The 17,399-nt window shown below is 45.8% G+C and overlaps 1 protein-coding gene across 5 annotated transcripts in view; it reads left to right on the forward strand.

Moving 5' to 3' along the window:
* The window catches only part of EPS15 (epidermal growth factor receptor pathway substrate 15), a 103,313-nt gene that overhangs the window by 65,282 nt on the left and 20,632 nt on the right, over nt 1-17,399 (forward strand). For all 5 annotated transcript variants that reach the window (XM_084852538.1, XM_084852540.1, XM_084852542.1 and 2 more), the window contains 2 exons: nt 15,512-15,709; nt 16,769-16,849. In XM_084852538.1, coding sequence (XP_084708664.1) covers nt 15,512-15,709; nt 16,769-16,849 — 279 coding nt within the window. The remainder of the gene's footprint in view (nt 1-15,511; nt 15,710-16,768; nt 16,850-17,399) is intronic.

The following is a 17,399-nucleotide window of genomic DNA, read 5'->3' on the forward strand; positions in this document are numbered from 1 at the left end:
TAGATAGAATTGCGCCCTAAAAGACTTGGAGTAGCGATTCTGCCTTTGACCACTACGTGGCACATAAGACCCACCTGATGTACTGTTTTACATGCACAAAGAAATCCCTTTTACTGGTAAGTGACCAACGGTCTTATCTAAAACCATTTTAAAGAATAAGAAAAATTCAGGACCTGTTTAAAACCTCATCATATGCTGCCAAATGGATGCAACAAAAGCATGCTGTAGGCTCCCCACAACATGTTCTCACAGTGGTGAGGATAAAAGGATGGAAGCATGTACACCAATCTGAATTTTCTGGAAGAAGGGTAGAATAAAAATGTAAACTTGTATAGCTGCTTCCTACTAAAGAGGGGATTTGGCGAGATGGTTGGTTTGCCCTAGTACAGGGGTCCCCAGTGCGATGCCTGCAGGCACCTGAAATCCCGTCCCCATTTTTTAAATATACATACGTGGATTTGTATGAAGTGCATCTGCAGTTATACATGGGCTCAGGGGCGTCGTTAGAGGAAGACCACCTGGGACTGGGCCCGGGATCTTTTTTTGAGCTGTGCCCCGAATGTTTTGAGCTGTCCTAATTGCCTTTTTTTTTAACATTGTCCCATTGACTTGCATTGGAAAACAAAAACGGCCATAACCTTTTGAGTTTATATGATAAATACATGGAATTTGGAGGCTTGGTAGCCCCCATGCAGCTGGGTGATAATGCTAAATTTCAGGCAGTTAGGTCCAGTGGCTTTTGTGCTAGCCACAGGTAAAATTTGCTTTTTCCAAGAAATTGTATCAAAGCAAAGAGCTATATTTTTTTTGTGCTTCCACATATGTGCATGGAATTTGGGGGCCTGACAGCCCCTATGGAGCTGACTGAACCTACCAAATTTCAGACAGTTAGGTCCAATGTTTTTTGCGCCAGCCATGTGTAAAGTTTCCTTTTCTCAAAGTCTACAATGAAAAGTAAAAACTGTCAAGCCACCCAGGGGATTAGAGATCCTAATCAGAAGGTGTTTAATGTGACCATTAGGAGGTCACTATCCCTAATCTCTGGTGTAGGAGGTTTTTTTTGAGGTGCAAAAAACCTCTTTCCCCCTACTTTTCTGCTCTTATATGCCCACTGTTGGGAGCTTGCCTGCAATGAAATTTTGAAGAGGGAGAAGGAAGGGAAGAAACAGCTCCATGTGAAATACTGGTATTTCACACCGCATCTGATTTTACTGCCCCAAACTGGAACCTTTGGCTTCTGCAGAAGTTTAGTAGCTTCAGTACAGCAAAGGATCCAATCAGCCTCCACACACTTCTTTTTCCCGGTCCACTTTAATTTCTATGAAATAGCCATAGGACTCAAATAATCCCAAAGGGAGGGGTAGGAATATGTGGTGTCATGATTGAGAAACTGCTGGGGCTTTTAAATAGGTTCTACAGTTCAACCCCCTTCATGGATCACTGCCTTGTTGTGGCGAAGGGGCTTGCGTAACTCAGTGAAGCCATAAGCTATGCCGTGCAGGGCCACCCAAGACGGACAGGTCATGGCAGAGACTTCTGACAAACTGTGGTCCACTGCAGAAGGAAATGGCAACCCACTCCAGTATTCTTGCCAAGAAAACCCCATGGAACGTATCACAAGGCTAAAAGATATGACGCCGGAGGATGAGCCCCTCAGGTCGGAAGGTGTCCAATATACTACTGGGGAAGAGCAGAGGGTATTTCCAAGTGGCGCCAGAAAGAGTGAAGCGGCTGGGCCAAAGCCGAAAGGACACTCAGCTGTGGATGTGTCTGGTGGTGAAAAGAAAATCCGATGCTGTAAAGAACAATATTGTTTAGGAACCTGGAATGTCAGATCAATGAATCAAGGTAAGCTGGAGGTGGTCAAACATGAGATGGCAAGATTGAACATCGACATCTTGGGAATCAGTGAACTAAAATGGACAGGCATGGGCGAATTTAATTCAGGTGACCATCATATCTACTATTGTGGGCAAGAATCCCTTAGAAGAAATGGAGTAGCACTCATAGTCAACAAAAGGGTGGGAAAAGCAGTACTGGGGTACAATCTCAAAAACGATAGAATGATCTCAGTACGAATCCAAGGCAAACCATTCAACATCACAGTAATTCAAGTCTATGCCCCAACCACTGAGGCCGAAGAAGCTGAGGTTGATCGGTTCTATGAAGACCTACAACACCTTCTAGAACTAACACCAAAAAAAGATGTCCTCTTCATCATAGGGGATTGGAATGCTAAAGTAGGAAGTCAAGAAATCACCGGGATAACAGGCAGGCATGGCCTTGGTGTACAAAATGAAGCAGGACAAAAGCTAATAGAGTTTTGCCAAGAGAACATGCTGATCATAGCAAACACTCTTTTCCAACAGCACAAGAGGCGACTCTACACATGGACGTCACCAGATGGTCAATATCGAAATCAGATTGATTATGTCCTTTGCAGCCAAAGATGGAGAAGCTCCATACAGTCAGTAAAAACAAGACCTGGAGCTGACTGTGGCTCAGATCATGAACTGCTTCTTGCAAAATTTCGGCTTAAATTGAAGAACGTCGGGAAAACCACTGAACCGTTCAGGTATGACCTAAATCATATCCCTTATGAATATACAGTGGAGGTGAGGAATAGATTTCAGGGATTAGACCTGATAGACAGAGTGCCTGAGGAACTATGGACAGAGGTCCGTAACATTGTTCAGGAGGCAGCAACGAAATCCATCCCAAAGAAAAAGAAATGCAAGAAAGCCAAGTGGCTGTCTGAGGAGGCTTTACAAGTAGCTCACGAAAGAAGGGAAGCGAAAAGCAAGGGAGAAAGGGGAAGATATACCCAACTGAATGCAGAGTTCCAGAGAATAGCAAGGAGAGACAAGAAGGCCTTCTTAAATGAACAATGCAAAGAAATCGAGGAAAACGACAGAATGGGAAAGACTAGAGATCTCTTCAAGAAAATTGGAGATCTCAAGGGAACGTTTTGTGCAAAGACGGGCATGATCAAGGACAAAGAAGGCAGGGACCTAACAGAAGCAGATGAGATTAAGAAGAGGTGGCAAGAATACACAGAAGAACTATACAGGAAAGATCTGAATGTCCCTGATAGCCATGATAGTGCGGTCACTGAACTTGAGCCGGACATCCTCGAGAGTGAAGTCAAGTGGGCCTTAGGAAGCATTAGTAACAACAAAGCTAGCGGAGATGACAATATTCCAGCCGAGCTATTTAAAATCCTAAAAGATGATGCTGTTAAAGTGCTGCATTCAATATGCCAACAAATCTGGAACACTCAACAGTGGCCACAAGACTGGAAAAGGTCAGTTTACATTCCAATTCCAAAGAAGGGCAACGCCAAAGAGTGTTCAAACTACCGCACCATTGCGCTCATTTCACATGCCAGCAAGGTGATGCTCAAAATCCTACAAGCTAGGCCTCAGCAGTGTGCGAACCGAGAACTACCGGAAGTACAAGCTGGGTTTCGAAGAGGCAGAGGAACTAGAGATCAAATCGCCAACGTTCGCTGGATCATGGAGAAAGCAAGAGAATTCCAGAAAAACGTCTATTTCTGCTTCATTGACTACGCTAAAGCCTTTGATTGTGTGGATCACAACAAACTGTGGCAAATTCTTAAAGTGGTGGGAGTACCAGACCACCTTACCTGTCTCCTGAGAAACCTGTACGAGGGTCAAGAAGCAACAGTAATGAAGTGGAAAAAGAAGTGACGTCCGACAGAGAGGAGAGATTATCAATCAAGTTTTATTGAGCTCAGGGGACCCGAGAGGGATCAGTGCCCTGCAAATTGGAAAAGCCCCCCGTTATGTGCAGTTACAAGCATTTTATACAGTCTTGATGACGCGATCTTCGGCTGCGCTCACCAGTTCTTAATTTTCTACCAATCAGCTTATGCCACACTAGCTTTTCCATATTAGGCTGTGAAGTTGATTTCTTTCGCTTAGCCTGCTATTTACATTTGCCGTCCTCTGGGAGCGCACTTCTCTCCTGCAATATTTCCTTTCATTCCCCCCTTTGATGCTCCGACGCACCGGCGCCGTCGGGCGCATCACTATAACTTTTTATAATTCGTGGTATCGGACATTTTGAAACCTCACATTGAATTGCCTGGAGACTTGTGCAGACACCCGAGTGTTTATGAGGCTGTCCAGGGCTCTCATGATTAATGGCACAGCGCATGGGATTATCAAGCAGAGGCCAAAGAGCGCGGCGACTATGCCTAGGATGGGCTTAATACCGCCAATCCAGCCAAACCAGGAGTCAAAGGACTTGGCCCACTCAGGACCATCCCATTTCTGTACTGGCACGTGGGCTAGTTTGGTTATCCGGTCGGCAACTTCTTCTAAGACCCTTCCACTGTCATCTATTTGCAGGCAGCAGTTGGAGAGATTGAACTTTCCACAGACTCCCCCTTCACTAAGCAGCAGGTAGTCTAACGCTAAGCGATTCTGAAAAACTGCGTTGCGCAGCTGGCGTTGGGTTTTCGCTATTGCCTTGAAAGCGGTGGCTGTTTCATTAGTTATAAGCTCGAGAACAGCCTGTAAGCGGATTATGCGGTTCAGCATGTACACAGGAGTGCGGTATCCCGAGATTATTTCATTCTTATCCCAGGAAGCAGGGTCATAGTAAGCTACTATTCGTTCTGGGGGCCATTCATTATCTGCCCAATTGCCAATTTTTATGGTCCGCCGTTTCCGGGTGTGCACTGGATACCCTAACTCGACATTTCGGTCCAGGGGCAGCATAAAGAATGAGGGTCTTATGAGCCCAAGCGCGCAAGACCCGGTCCAATTTGCGGGGAGGGCAGAGTAGGCCAATTTCCCGCATATCCAGTATATCCCTACCGGTGCTGGGAGAGGGTCGGGGCCATTCCACCCACGGGACGTAACATTCCATGCGCTGTGTAGCTCATTGACCATGGTTTGGTTGGGCCAGTATGACAGACTGGTGCCATTGACAAGGGTGGATGTAAGACAGGTAGTTTCTCCAACTTCATGCCCATTGTTATCTGCCCGTTGGAGGCACCATTGGGCCACAATATTGTGTTTTAATGGCCAAATGCTATGTGGTTGGGTGATATCTGACGCATTGAGCGCAGACGCATTATAAGGTTTAGAGACGTTCCATTCAGAGGCCACCCAGGGCCACTGGGCCCCCATGTTGGTTCCCCCACAGACATAGCAGTTGGACACATTCAGGGTTTTGGATATGGTCTCGGCAAACAATAGGAAGGTATTAACTGCCACATCTGGGACCTCGACTTCTTGTTGCATTTCCTCCCAGAAATCTTTGAAAAAGGCTTGTTCTAAGGTTTGGGAGGCCAGTACATACTCTTTTAGTTGGATGGTGACAGTGCCCAGCGGATCTGACCCAGTGCCGTAAATTCCTAATTGAAAGTCGGTGCCCCAGTTTGAGATGAACTGTTGGGGGTTAGTGATTGTCCAATTTATTAGGTTGCATGAGTCATGAAGGCAGTTGGACAGGGTTGGCACCCGCTCTAGGTTACCCTGGTTTTGTGTGTCTCGACCTGAGACTAATTTTTGGGCCCACCCGGATCCCCCAGAACTCCACAAGGCGCATTTCCAGTAATTGCACCCGTGGCAATCAGGAGCGTCGGACAAGGACTTGAACCCGCACATATATTTGGCTGCATAGGTGTAAGTTTGCACCCAACTCATGCTACCACAAGTAACAAGGTTTCCAGCCAGAGCCTTGCAAGCATCGAAAATTAATTCGGCTTTTTGTGTCCGGCTGGTTAGCCTAGTTTTATTTAGCAGGAGTCCCGAGGTGGACGACCCTCTATGAACTTCTAGCCATAGGGTGGTGGCGGGTTGCTTTGGGTCATAACACACAGTGGTGGAGGACTTGGTCGTACACGCACTGTAGGTTATGTTGTGGAAGGTGCACTGTTTCTCCGTTGCCCCAGAGGGGCACTGATACCGGTCCCGGTACCGCAATGTGGTCCCAACCTGCGTTTTAGTTTTTGACTGAACAATACAGGATTTACACGGGTCGGGGGTGGTCCCTTGAATGTAGAGGGGGCTACAAAGAAGGAAACAACAGAGTGTGAAAAGACTGAGTCCGCATTTGGCGCCAAACTTGCATTCAGAATGGGTGTCCCTCTCTCTTTCCGGGTGGGAGAGGGAGGCAGCCATCCTCTTTTATTCGCTCACTAGGTTGCCGGTCCCTAGGAGGCTTCTCCCGTCGCGTCCGCCATCCGTAGGCGAAGTTTCGTTCCCCCTAGGTGGGTGGACTCCCAATGGTGGCGGTGGAGCGCCTTTTTCACTCGGGAACAGTGAATCCACGAGGGATGACCTGCAACTCGTAAAGCAGTGGGGGTGACAAGTACAACCATGAAGGGACCTTGCCAACGAGGAGCAAGGGGTCTTTCCTGCCAGCATTTTACCCAGACATAATCTCCGGGTTCAATGTCAGAGGGATATGGAGCGTGGGGCAGGGCCGCGGGAACGGTGTGGGGTTGTAAAGCTAAGAGAGTTTTTCCTAGGGCCTGCAACAGCTTTAGGGTGTCGTACTCTCCTTCTTCTTCAGTGAGTGTCCGGGAGATGGGCAGAGGGGGGGGGCCTACCGAACACCATTTCATAGGGGGTCCATCCTAATTGCCCGGGAGTGCATCGCACGTGGAGCAGGGCTAGGGGCAACACGGTTAGCCAATTTTGCTTAGTTTCTATACATAATTTTGTGAGGTGTGTCTTTAAGGTTCGGTTCATTCTCTCTACGGACCCGCTACTACTAGGATGCCAGGCACAGTGCAGCTTCCAGTCAAAATTTAGAGCTTTACTAAGGAGTTGGGTAGCCTGGGCTACGAAGGCCGGGCCGTTATCTGAGTTTATTTGGGCCGGGATTCCATACCGGGGAAGTATATGGGAGATGACAAACTTAGCAACCGAGACGGCGGTTTCAGCCTTGACTGGTACTGCCTCAACCCATCCAGAAAAGGTACAGACGGCGACCAACAGCACTTTGAACCCTCCTGCCATAGGCATGTGAGTAAAGTCTATCTGGATAACTTGGAATGGAAAGGTACCCCTTTTAATGTGCCCTGGGTGGGGTCTTTTCTGTGTCCGGGGATTGACCCGGGCGCAGGTGACACAGTTTCGGACGACGTCTTTTGCCAGGCCGCGGAGATGCTTGATGTAGTATTTTTTATTTATGAGCTGGAAAAGGCGATGCTTTCCGAGATGTAGTTGCTGATGGACATTCTTGACGACGGTGGGGGCCAAGCTGGCGGGTATCCATACTCTCTTATCTGGCAGGATGATCCACCCCTTTGAACGGAAAAGTTGCAACTGTTCGGCCTCTTTTGTTTCTTCTGGCGAATAATGGGCTTGATGGGTGGCCTCAGGCGCTGGGGCGACGTACAAGAGGCGGGGCACCTGAGTCTCGGGAAGATGGCATGCTCTTTTTGCTTCTGAGTCGGCAGCGGCATTCCCTCGGGCAACGAAGGTATTTTCTTTGGTATGTGCCTTGCAGTGGACTACAGCTACATGTTCTGGTTCCCACACAGCGGACAACAGTTGCTGGATCAGTGCTTTATGAGCAATGTCTTTGCCAGCTGAGGTAACGAAACCGCGCTCCTTGTAGATGGCCCCATGTAAGTGGACGGTGAGGAAGGCGTATTTGCTGTCTGTGTAAACGGTGAGACTCTTTTTCTTATAAAGGAGCAAGGCTCTCACAAGAGCAACTAGCTCAGCCTGTTGCGCAGAGTACCCGTCTGGGAGTCGTCCCTTCTCTCTGACTTCGTAGTTTCCATTGACGTGGGAGACAATGGCATAGGATGCCCGTCTTTTCCCTACTTCCCAAACACTGGAACCATCGATGAAAACGGCCTCTCCGGAGGGAATGGGCCTGTCTTTTAGGTCTGGACGGGACGAGTAGACCTGTTCGAGCACTTCTGTGCAATCATGGGTACAAGGGGGGCTGTCTTGCGTGGGCAACAGGGTAGCTGGGTTTAGAGTGTGTCTTTGGCCCAGGACAACATTTGGGCTTTCACACATTTGCACGGTATATTTTAAAAGTCGCGAATTCGCTATCCAGCGAGGGCCTTGTCCTTGCAGGAGCGCCTTGACCGAGTGGGACGTAATAACAGTAATGCACTGTCCGAAGGAGAACTTTTCCGCTTCCGTGAGCAATAGGGACACAGCGGCTAGGGCTTTTAGGCAGGCTGGCCACCCTTTACTCACAGGATCTAAACCCTTACTGAGATACGCGACCGGCCGCTCCCAGCTGCCAAATTTTTGTGTTAAAACTCCGACAGCGACCTCTTTCCGGTCATCCACAAACAACGTGAAGGGTCTGGAAGTGTCAGGCAAGCCTAATGCAGGCGTAGTTGTCAGGGCAGCCTTTAACCTGTTTACTTGCTGAATGTCTTCCGGGTCCCAGTGTAAGGGCGTGGTTTCAGGTAATCTCCCTCGGAGCTTGTTGTATAATGGCTTAGCCAGATCTGCAAACCCTAGGACCCAAAGTCGGCAGTACGAAGCCATTCCTAGTAGTCCACGTAACTCCCTTTTCGTTTTTGGCAAGGGTAGGTCTAGAATGGCCTTTATCCTAGAGGCACAAATTAGGCGCTGGTCCCCCTTCAGGCGGAATCCTAGGTATACGACTTCTGATTTACACAACTGCGCCTTTTTCTGACTGGCTCGATATCCTAGAATCTGCAACTCTTGTAGAAGGGAGACAGTGTCCTTCTTACAGGTTTCTGGATCTGCCCTGGCTAAGAGGATATCGTCAACGTAAATGAGGAGGGGTCCATGGAGTTTTTGCCAGGGTTCGAGGTCAGAAGTGATTTGCTGGCTGAACAAACTTGGGGAGTGGCAGAACCCCTGTGGTAACCGGGCCCATGTCCATTGTTGAGCTTTCCCAGTTGTCACGTCCTCCCAAGTGAAAGCGAAGAGGGACTGGCTATCGGTGTGGAGAGGTATGGAAAAGAACGCATCCTTCAAATCTACGACGGTATAGGAAGTACAGTTAGGTGGGACCCTAGTGATTAGGGTGTAGGGATTCGGAACAATAGGAACCATTGATTCTACCGCCGCGTTGACGGCTCTGAGGTCTTGAACAGGTCGGTATTCCTGGCTCCCTGGCTTCCGGACTGGGAGCAGGGGAGTATTCCATCCAGAGACACATGGGACCAGAATATCAAGACGGCTAAGGCGTTTTAGGTGGGGCTCAATTCCTTCTCTGGCCTCCAGAGACATAGGATACTGGGGAATATTCCGGGGCTTTACTCCAGGTTTGAGGCGTATTTGCAGCGGTGCGGCGTGCACGGCGAGGGCTTGTGGATTGTTTTCCGCCCACACGCCCGGGACTAGGCGCATAATCGTGGTTTGCTGGGGGCCTTTTTCTGCAAGGGAAAATTTGTCTTGTTGATCTTCGTGTAGTCTCCATGACTCACTGAGACAGCAGACAAGAACTGGTTTTCTCTGAGGTGTCGAGACAGTGATCTTTCCATCCTTTTGAAAAGTTATGGTGGCTTGGAGTTTCCCTAACAGGTCTCTTCCGATGAGAGGAATTGGGCAATCGGGAAGGTATACGAACTCATGTTTGACGGAATGTCCTTCGATTAGAACTGGTTGTGGCTTTAAGAGAACGGCCCTACTACTGCCTGCCGCTCCAACTACGGCAATCTCTTTCCCTGAGGGTTGCCCAACGGGTGTAGTCAGGACCGATCTCTGAGCTCCCGTGTCAATCAGTCCTTGTAGGATTTGTCCCCCAACTTGTATTTCCATTACAGGCTCCGGGGGACTGGGTTCCTGTAGGCCCCTTCAATCTTGACAATCTCCTGGGTTGGATGCGACTGTCATAGCATAATATTGGCCGTCATTTACGAAGCCACGTCTGCGGCCTCGGCCACCTGACGGTCCCCGTCCTCTTCCCCTCATATGTCCTCTAAAGGGCCCCTTATCTGTTGCTCGGTTAGGGCACTCGTTCTTCCAATGGCCGTCCTCTTTGCAGTAAGCACACTGATCTCGCTTAAGTGGGGGGCCCCTTTCCAACTGTCCACTAATTGCCACGGCCATTAACCTGGCTTTTTCCTCTAACAGGTTCCTTTTCTCCTTTTTCTCATCTATATCCCGGTTATAGTAGACCTTGTCCGCTATCGATTTCAGGTGGTTTAAGTCCATTCCTTCAAACCCTTCCTGGCGTTGGAGCTTCTTTCGGATGTCAGGGAAGGATTGGGACACATAACTCATAACCAGGGTTGACCGGGTTCCCGGGTCGTCTGGGTCTAGAGGACTATGCATTCTGTAAGCGTTCTTTAGTCGTTCTAGGAAGTCACCCGGGGTCTCATCTTTCTTCTGAAACACATCATGGATTTTCTGCATATTGGTCTGTCTTTTCCCCCCTTTCTTTATAGCTTCAAGCCAAGCCATCTGGTAATTTACTAGGGCGTTCCGGTGTTCTTCAGAGTTTGGGTCCCAATTGGGATCAGTTGTAGGGGCTCTCTCCGCCACAAAGTCGGCGGCGCGGTGGTCGCCATAATTCCTCTGACTGGCTTCCGCTTGGGCGGCTTTAATTAAATTATCTTGAATCTGGTTGCGTTGCTCTGAAGTAAGTAAATAGGCCGCCAGCTGTTGCAAATCGGCCCACGAAGGGTTCTGAGCCCGAATTATTCCTTCAACCATGTCCGTGAATTTTCCGGGGTCCTTTTCAAAGTCAGGGCCGTGGGATCGCCAATTTAACAAGTCCGAGGTTGTAAAGGGGACATAATTATAACTCCGGACGGTCCTATCTTCATTTCAGTAAGAACCAGACATGGAACAACCGATTGGTTCAAAATTGGGAAAGGAGTACGACAACGCTGCATATTATCACCCTGCTTATTTAACTTATATGCAGAGTACATCATGAGAAACGCCGGGTTGGATGACTCAGAGGTCGGAATTAAGATTGCTGGGAGAATTATCAACAACCTCCGATATGCAGACGATACCACCCTAATGGCAGAAAGCGAAGAGGATCTAAAGAGCCTCTTGTTGAGGGTGAAAGAGGAGAGTGCAAAAGCTGGTTTGAAACTCAACATTAAAAAAACGAAGATCATGGCATCTGGCCCCATCACTTCCTGGCATATAGAAGGGGAAGAAATGGAAGCTGTGACAAATTTTATTTTCTTGGGCTCCAAGATCACCGCAGACGGTGACTGTAGCCATGAAATTAAAAGACGCTTGCTCCTTGGGAGGAAAGCTATGGCAAACCTAGACAGCATAGTAAGAAGCAGAGACATCACCTTGCCGACAAAGGTCCATCTAATCAAAGCTATGGTTTTCCCAGTAGTAATGTATGGCTGTGAGAGCTGGACTATAAGAAAGGCTGAGCGCCGAAGAATTGATGCTTTCGAACTGTGGTGCTGGAGAAGACTCTTACGAGTCCCCTGGACTGCAAGGAGGTCAAATCAGTCCATCCTAAAGGAAATCAACCCTGACTGCTCATTCGAAGGATAGATACTGAAGCTGAAGCTCAAATATTTTGGCTACCTAATGCAAAGAGAAAACTCTCTGGAAAAGACCCTGATGCTGGGAAAGACTGAAGGCAAAAGGAGAAGGGGACGGCAGAGGATGAGATTGCTAGATAGCATCACCGATGCAATGAATATGAACTTGAGCATGCTCCGGGAGAGAGCTCAGGACAGGAAGGCCTGGCATGCTATGGTCCAAGGGGTCACGAAGAGTCGGACATGACTGAACGACTGAACAACAGCAACAGTTTTAAGAACTAGAAATAGCCCTCAGCCATCTCACCTCACAAAGTTAATTTAAGTACATGCAATCCTTACAAACCCTCCACAACCTCCTAAATTCCTCTGAAGTACTACTTCTCTGAAAGGAGCCACTTGGCTTAGGGAATTCTCTCTACCTCCACACCCGTGCACATTTCTAATCACCATTCTTTTCCCCTCCCCTCCCCTGTTCGTTCTTTCTCTCTCTCTCTCTCTCTCTCTCTTTCTTTCTTTCTTTCTTTCTTCTACCCAGAGCATATCTTGGGGAATTCTTAAAGAGAATTCTCTTTGGCGGGCAAGAGAAGTTTTGAACTGTATTTGACTTTATACAAACAGACAAGAGGGTTGGTTTTTCTTCTTCTCACTCAAGCCTTTGGGAAGAGTGGGTTCACATGGTTGCAGAGAAACAAATATGGGGCTGTCTTGTTTGTCAGTTGCCATTATCCAGCAATAGGAAGGGCTGTAGCTCAGTGGCAGAGCACACGCTTGGCATGCAGAAGGTCCCAGGTTCAATCCCCAGCATCTCCAGGTAGGGCTAGGAAAGAATCCTGCCTGAAACCCTGGAGAGCTGCTGCTGCCAGTCAGTGTCAACAATTCTGTGCTAGATGGACCCAGGGTCTGACTCAGTATAAGGCAACTTCCTATTAAGAACAGAAAGCTTTAATTTAAAAAATAGGACTTTGGGGTTTGTTTTTTAAGTGGAGGGGAGATAAATATTGCTAATTTATGCAATGCTATGTATGCCTACTGAGAAGTCCCATTATGTTTAATGAGGCTTACCCTCAGGAAAGTGTGCGTTGGATTCCAGTGCAATTTACTTTTGCAGGGAGGTTTGATGTTATGCATGTTTACTAAAAAATACATCCTGAGTTGTGAGCATGGTACTGCAAGCTTAATACAGCACCTACCCAATTCCGTCTAATGAATTGACTACCCTTTCAACTCAGTCTTATGCATGTTTTGTCATTTGTGGGTTTGGGGGGGGTTTACATGAACTCTAGCTTCAGTGGTGAGGGAAGGGCACTTAGTACATGCTCAGAGTTTCTCCATAAGTGAGCCCAAGTTTTGAAAACAGACTCACTGGCTGAATCCTGGTGAAGTCTTGCCACAAATGAAGTTATGGGGAGGAAGATACAATGAGAGCTTGTGCATAACAAGGAAGAGGTAGAGAGGAGTTGCATGAAACAAGACATCTGTTTTGATGAAGAGTTGCTGGAGGATGGTAGGATGAGGAGGGATGGTTGCAAGGAGAATTGGTAGGGGGAGAATGTAAGTGCTCAGGTGAAAGAAAAACATTCTGCACATGCTCAGAGGTACTCACTAAGAACATAAGAAGAGCCATGCTGCATCAGATCAAGGTCCATCTAGTCCAGCATTCTGTTCACACAGTGGCCAACCAGATGCCCATAGGAAACCCACCAGCAGGACATGAGTGCAATAGCACCTTCCCACCCATGTTCCTCTGCTGCTAACTTTGGTGAAATGTAAATAAATTCTAGTAATTCTAAATGTGCATGCATGTATATCCTTCAGAAACTTTGCAGGTTTCTTGTCTGGGGGACACCTCTAATGACCTGCACATTTTCATACAAATTTACCCAAAAACTGTTGGGGAAGGGGTGAATGGAAGGGAAAGCAAATCACTCCCTCCCCCAAATTGTAAAACTCCCCTTCCACATGAACTGCTGCACCTATCCTTCTGAAACTTTGCTGATTTCTTACTTAGGGACAACTCTAGGCTGTCTGTAATTTTCAGAACAATGGTCCACAAGGAACATAGGGAGATAAGTATGTCCTCTTTTGGAGACCTCAAAATGTCAAGGCCACCCTTGCACAAAAACCCTTGTGGCTGTCATTCTGAAATTTGGCAGACATGATCTCCTCTGATGGGGCAATGAATCCTTAAATTCTTATCCAATTCTTCCAAGGAATTAAAATGTTATTGGCAGTTCCCTTTAAAAGAAAATCAAAATATAAACCCAGCACCTATTTCTTTTTCTGACATTGGGCAGGTATAATCCCCTTCTAGAGGGCTACTATGCCTGAAATTATCATCCAGTTCTGACCAAGGGAAAAAAGTTACATGTTTTTTTCTAATTTCCCATGGTAGTCATCAGGAAGCATAAAGACTCATTTTTCCAAACATTGACTCAGGTTCGGTGCTGAGCTGAAGTGGTCCGACTACAAATTGGCATGAGCAGAAGCCGGATGTTTTCCAAAATGCTGAATTGGGGTCCGAGTTGAAGTGGGGGGGTCAGTGCACTCTTATGTATGTATGTATGTGATCTGTACACATACACAAGCACACTGCATGCACACACACCCCACACACACTAGACGTGCGCTTAGACTCAGATATATGCGTGCAAATTTTTGTTATGGGCCTGTGCCCCAGATCTTTTAAGAACCTAGCAACACCCCTGCGTGGGCTGCAACGAAAGTGGACCAAATATCCAAATAATTATCCATTTGAAGGTGATTAGACATTTCTGCTTCCTCATTGAAAGTCCTTGCAGTTTGTCATTAGGTCTGAACTGGGCAAAACTGTGATTTGGTCCAAAAAGGTTGGGGACCCCTTCTTTAGTATCATCTATTCTACCATCTATCTCTTATCATAATAACCATTCCCCATCTTATTGGATAGACTTGCCACATAGTGCTCCAAAATCTTCTTTCCCTTTTCCTCTCTTCTGCTGCTGGTCATTGCCATGGTTGGATTTTGGTTGTTTTAAATAAACCATAATTTAATCAAACAAGGGATTGTCTAAATAAATAAGTAAATATTTGGGTGCCCTTGGGGACCTATGGTTTAGTGTCTAAACTGGGCAGCATTAATCTTCCCTTTTACTGAAACAAATTTTTTGCATTGAATTGCTTAATGTTGGAACATGGGTGGAAGGTTTTTTTCTGCATTTCATTGAACTTTGTCAAAACTGGTATTATAGAGCCAATTACCAAGCATTCAGAGCTACTACTGGGTTGTATGCATAAAGGGTATATTTATGGATTAAGGGTCATTCTAATTTTGTTAAGTTTTTGAGTTACAGAAGGAGTTGGGAGGGAAGGAGGCAGGGGAGCGCATGAGTTTTTTGCAAGAGACTTCGGAGATTTTCTGGTCCATTGCAATATTTTTCATCTTGCATAGGAAACTGAGGGAAAACTAAATTCTGAAAACAGGCATGAAATAATTTATTATTATTTGAAACATTTCTTGGCTGCCTGTCAGGGCAGAAGCCCTTCCAAGGGGTCTTACAGTAATAAAATACATAAACACAGTTACAATATTAAAATTGATAAAAAATAAACACAATAAAATAGCAATAAAAACAAGAATAAAAGCCAACGATAAAACCAGCAGCAACAACAGCAATAACAGCAACAGCAGTCATATCAAGACAAGGCCATGGTCAAATAATTCAAGGCCTTCTTAAAAGCCTGCAATTGCAGAGCATGGCTGACCTCTAATGGCAACCTGTTCTAAAGTTGTGGGGGCACTGCAGAGAAGGCCCTCTCACATATGGTCTCCACCTAACTGCTCTCATGGGTGGTCAAATGAGAAGGGCCTCTCCTTCTGATTTTAAAGTGCGGGTGGGCTGATATGGGTGAAAGGCGGTCCTTCAAGTAACTTGGTTCCAAACAGTTTAAGGCTTTAAAGGTCAAAATCAGGACTTTAAATTGTAATTGTAAATATGCAGTAACATGCAAGGAGGATAAAATACTGCATGTGCTATTTTTATCCTATGTTGCTAGACCATGTTTATAATTTTCTCTTTACAGGTGGAAGCAAAACTGTATGAGCTGAAAGATTTGGAAAACAGCCAATTTAACTGGGAAGCTCAGCCGCATAGCACACTACCTAATGGAAATGCAGATCATTCTAGCCTCAGTAATAGCAGCAGTGAAACTACTAACTTTAATGAGAATGCTGAAAGAGAAAATTCAGCAGATCCTGAACAAATAAATCATGAATCACCTGTGAGTAGTTGGGGTTTCCGGTTTAATTATAAAATTCACTCAATATATTTAGTCAAGCTTGAGTTTTCACAAATACAGCAACCTTGCCAATAAGATTTCTCTACCAAGAAAGTAAAAATTTATTTTATTCAGGTACATGTATGGATTATTGATGCATCAGTTAATTCTTTTCCCAACGTGCTATCTTTAGCCAGCCAGTTAATAGAGATCTGGGGTAGGTTTGGATGTGCTACCTCAATTTCCTTCTCTTGTGTTCGCACTATTCAGAGATTGTAATATTAAGGATGATATTTGGAGAAGGGGGCATAGTGTGTAAGCTATAGACTTGCTCCCACAATAAGGTTTGAGAATGTCCATTTTCTCTAAGATAAGTTTCATTTTTTAGCCCTTAGGGTTGCAGAGGGCAGCAGAGGTTACATTTATGTTCTCAAGCATAAGCACTAGAAATAACAAAATTGGTAAAATATCTAATCCATATACAAAGATCATTTTCCAAGTGCAGTCTCAAGTTTTTCACACTAGAGCTATAGTATTGGTCTACATCTGAGTGCAATGTATCCAGTAATGGGAGCATCTGCTACCTTTGTGAAAATGTTACATTGCAATTAAAATGTACAGATTTCTTTAGCTCTCTGCCTCCTGATATTCGTGGTAAACAAATTGCACATTCTTTCTGGTACTGAAAAAACTAAAGATGTTACTGCACAGAGTACCTCTGGTTTGGTATTGTGTTTTATTGACGTTTTCTGGATGTGAGCAATTCTTAAATGTTAGAAATAATACAGCACACCCCCTTTTATACAGTGTGCTTCTCCTTCCAGCAACTTATAGCTGCATGTATAGAAGATATATAAGCTGTTTATCAGCTTCACTTCTTACATTGATTAAATGAGTTTGTGTAAACGCCACTAATACTGGAATTGAACATGTGCCACAGATGTATATACTGTGAAAGCAGTTGTGTGAATGAGCACACATCTCTCTTCAGTCTCTAAAATGTTGTATATCATAGTAGAGAGAAAAACTTTACATTTGTGAATTCAATTTTCCCCCCAAAAGGCCAGGAATAGTCCAGAAACAATGCATGTAGAAGCAGATGAAGAAGAGAAAGAGGTTCTGCCACCAGATATTACCAAAAAAGTGAGTTTGAACAGCATTTTAAAATACAGCACTGTGAAGTGTCTAAATACTTCTGTATTTAGTTTGTAATGAGTTCTTTTTTCTTAGTTCTGCAGGGATGGGTGTGGGGTAAGAACTGATGTGAAGTAATTCAGTACTAATTCACTAGCTTGACTCCAGTTTAGTTCTCTTTTGAACAGAAGGGCTCCTGTTTGTGGGTGGTCTGGCGATCCAATCGAGGCTTCTGCTCATGGAAGCTGGAGGGGAGGCAATTTGCTGATTTCCCCCTTCCTCTTGCAGACTCGAGTGCCACCTCCTATTCTTTTCAGGAGAGTTCTGCAATACTCCAGAGCAGAATTTCAAGGAATGGGGGTCAGTTCAAATCACTTTGCCACCAAACCTCAAATTCCATGAATGGGAGGTTCCATAACTGGAAATTCAGTCACTGGATCTCTGGATCCAAAGTTATGTTTCTAGTGGTTTAATTGGTATTGGGGAAGTTGTGTACTTCTCATCCTCAATATATATGTAAAACAGGATTAATGATAGACTTCATAGGGTGACTGAAGAT

The sequence above is a fragment of the Heloderma suspectum genome, chromosome 4 (assembly GCF_057233095.1).
Source record: "Heloderma suspectum isolate Gila_16-S chromosome 4, 16-S_ref, whole genome shotgun sequence".
Lineage (NCBI taxonomy): Eukaryota > Metazoa > Chordata > Lepidosauria > Squamata > Helodermatidae > Heloderma > Heloderma suspectum.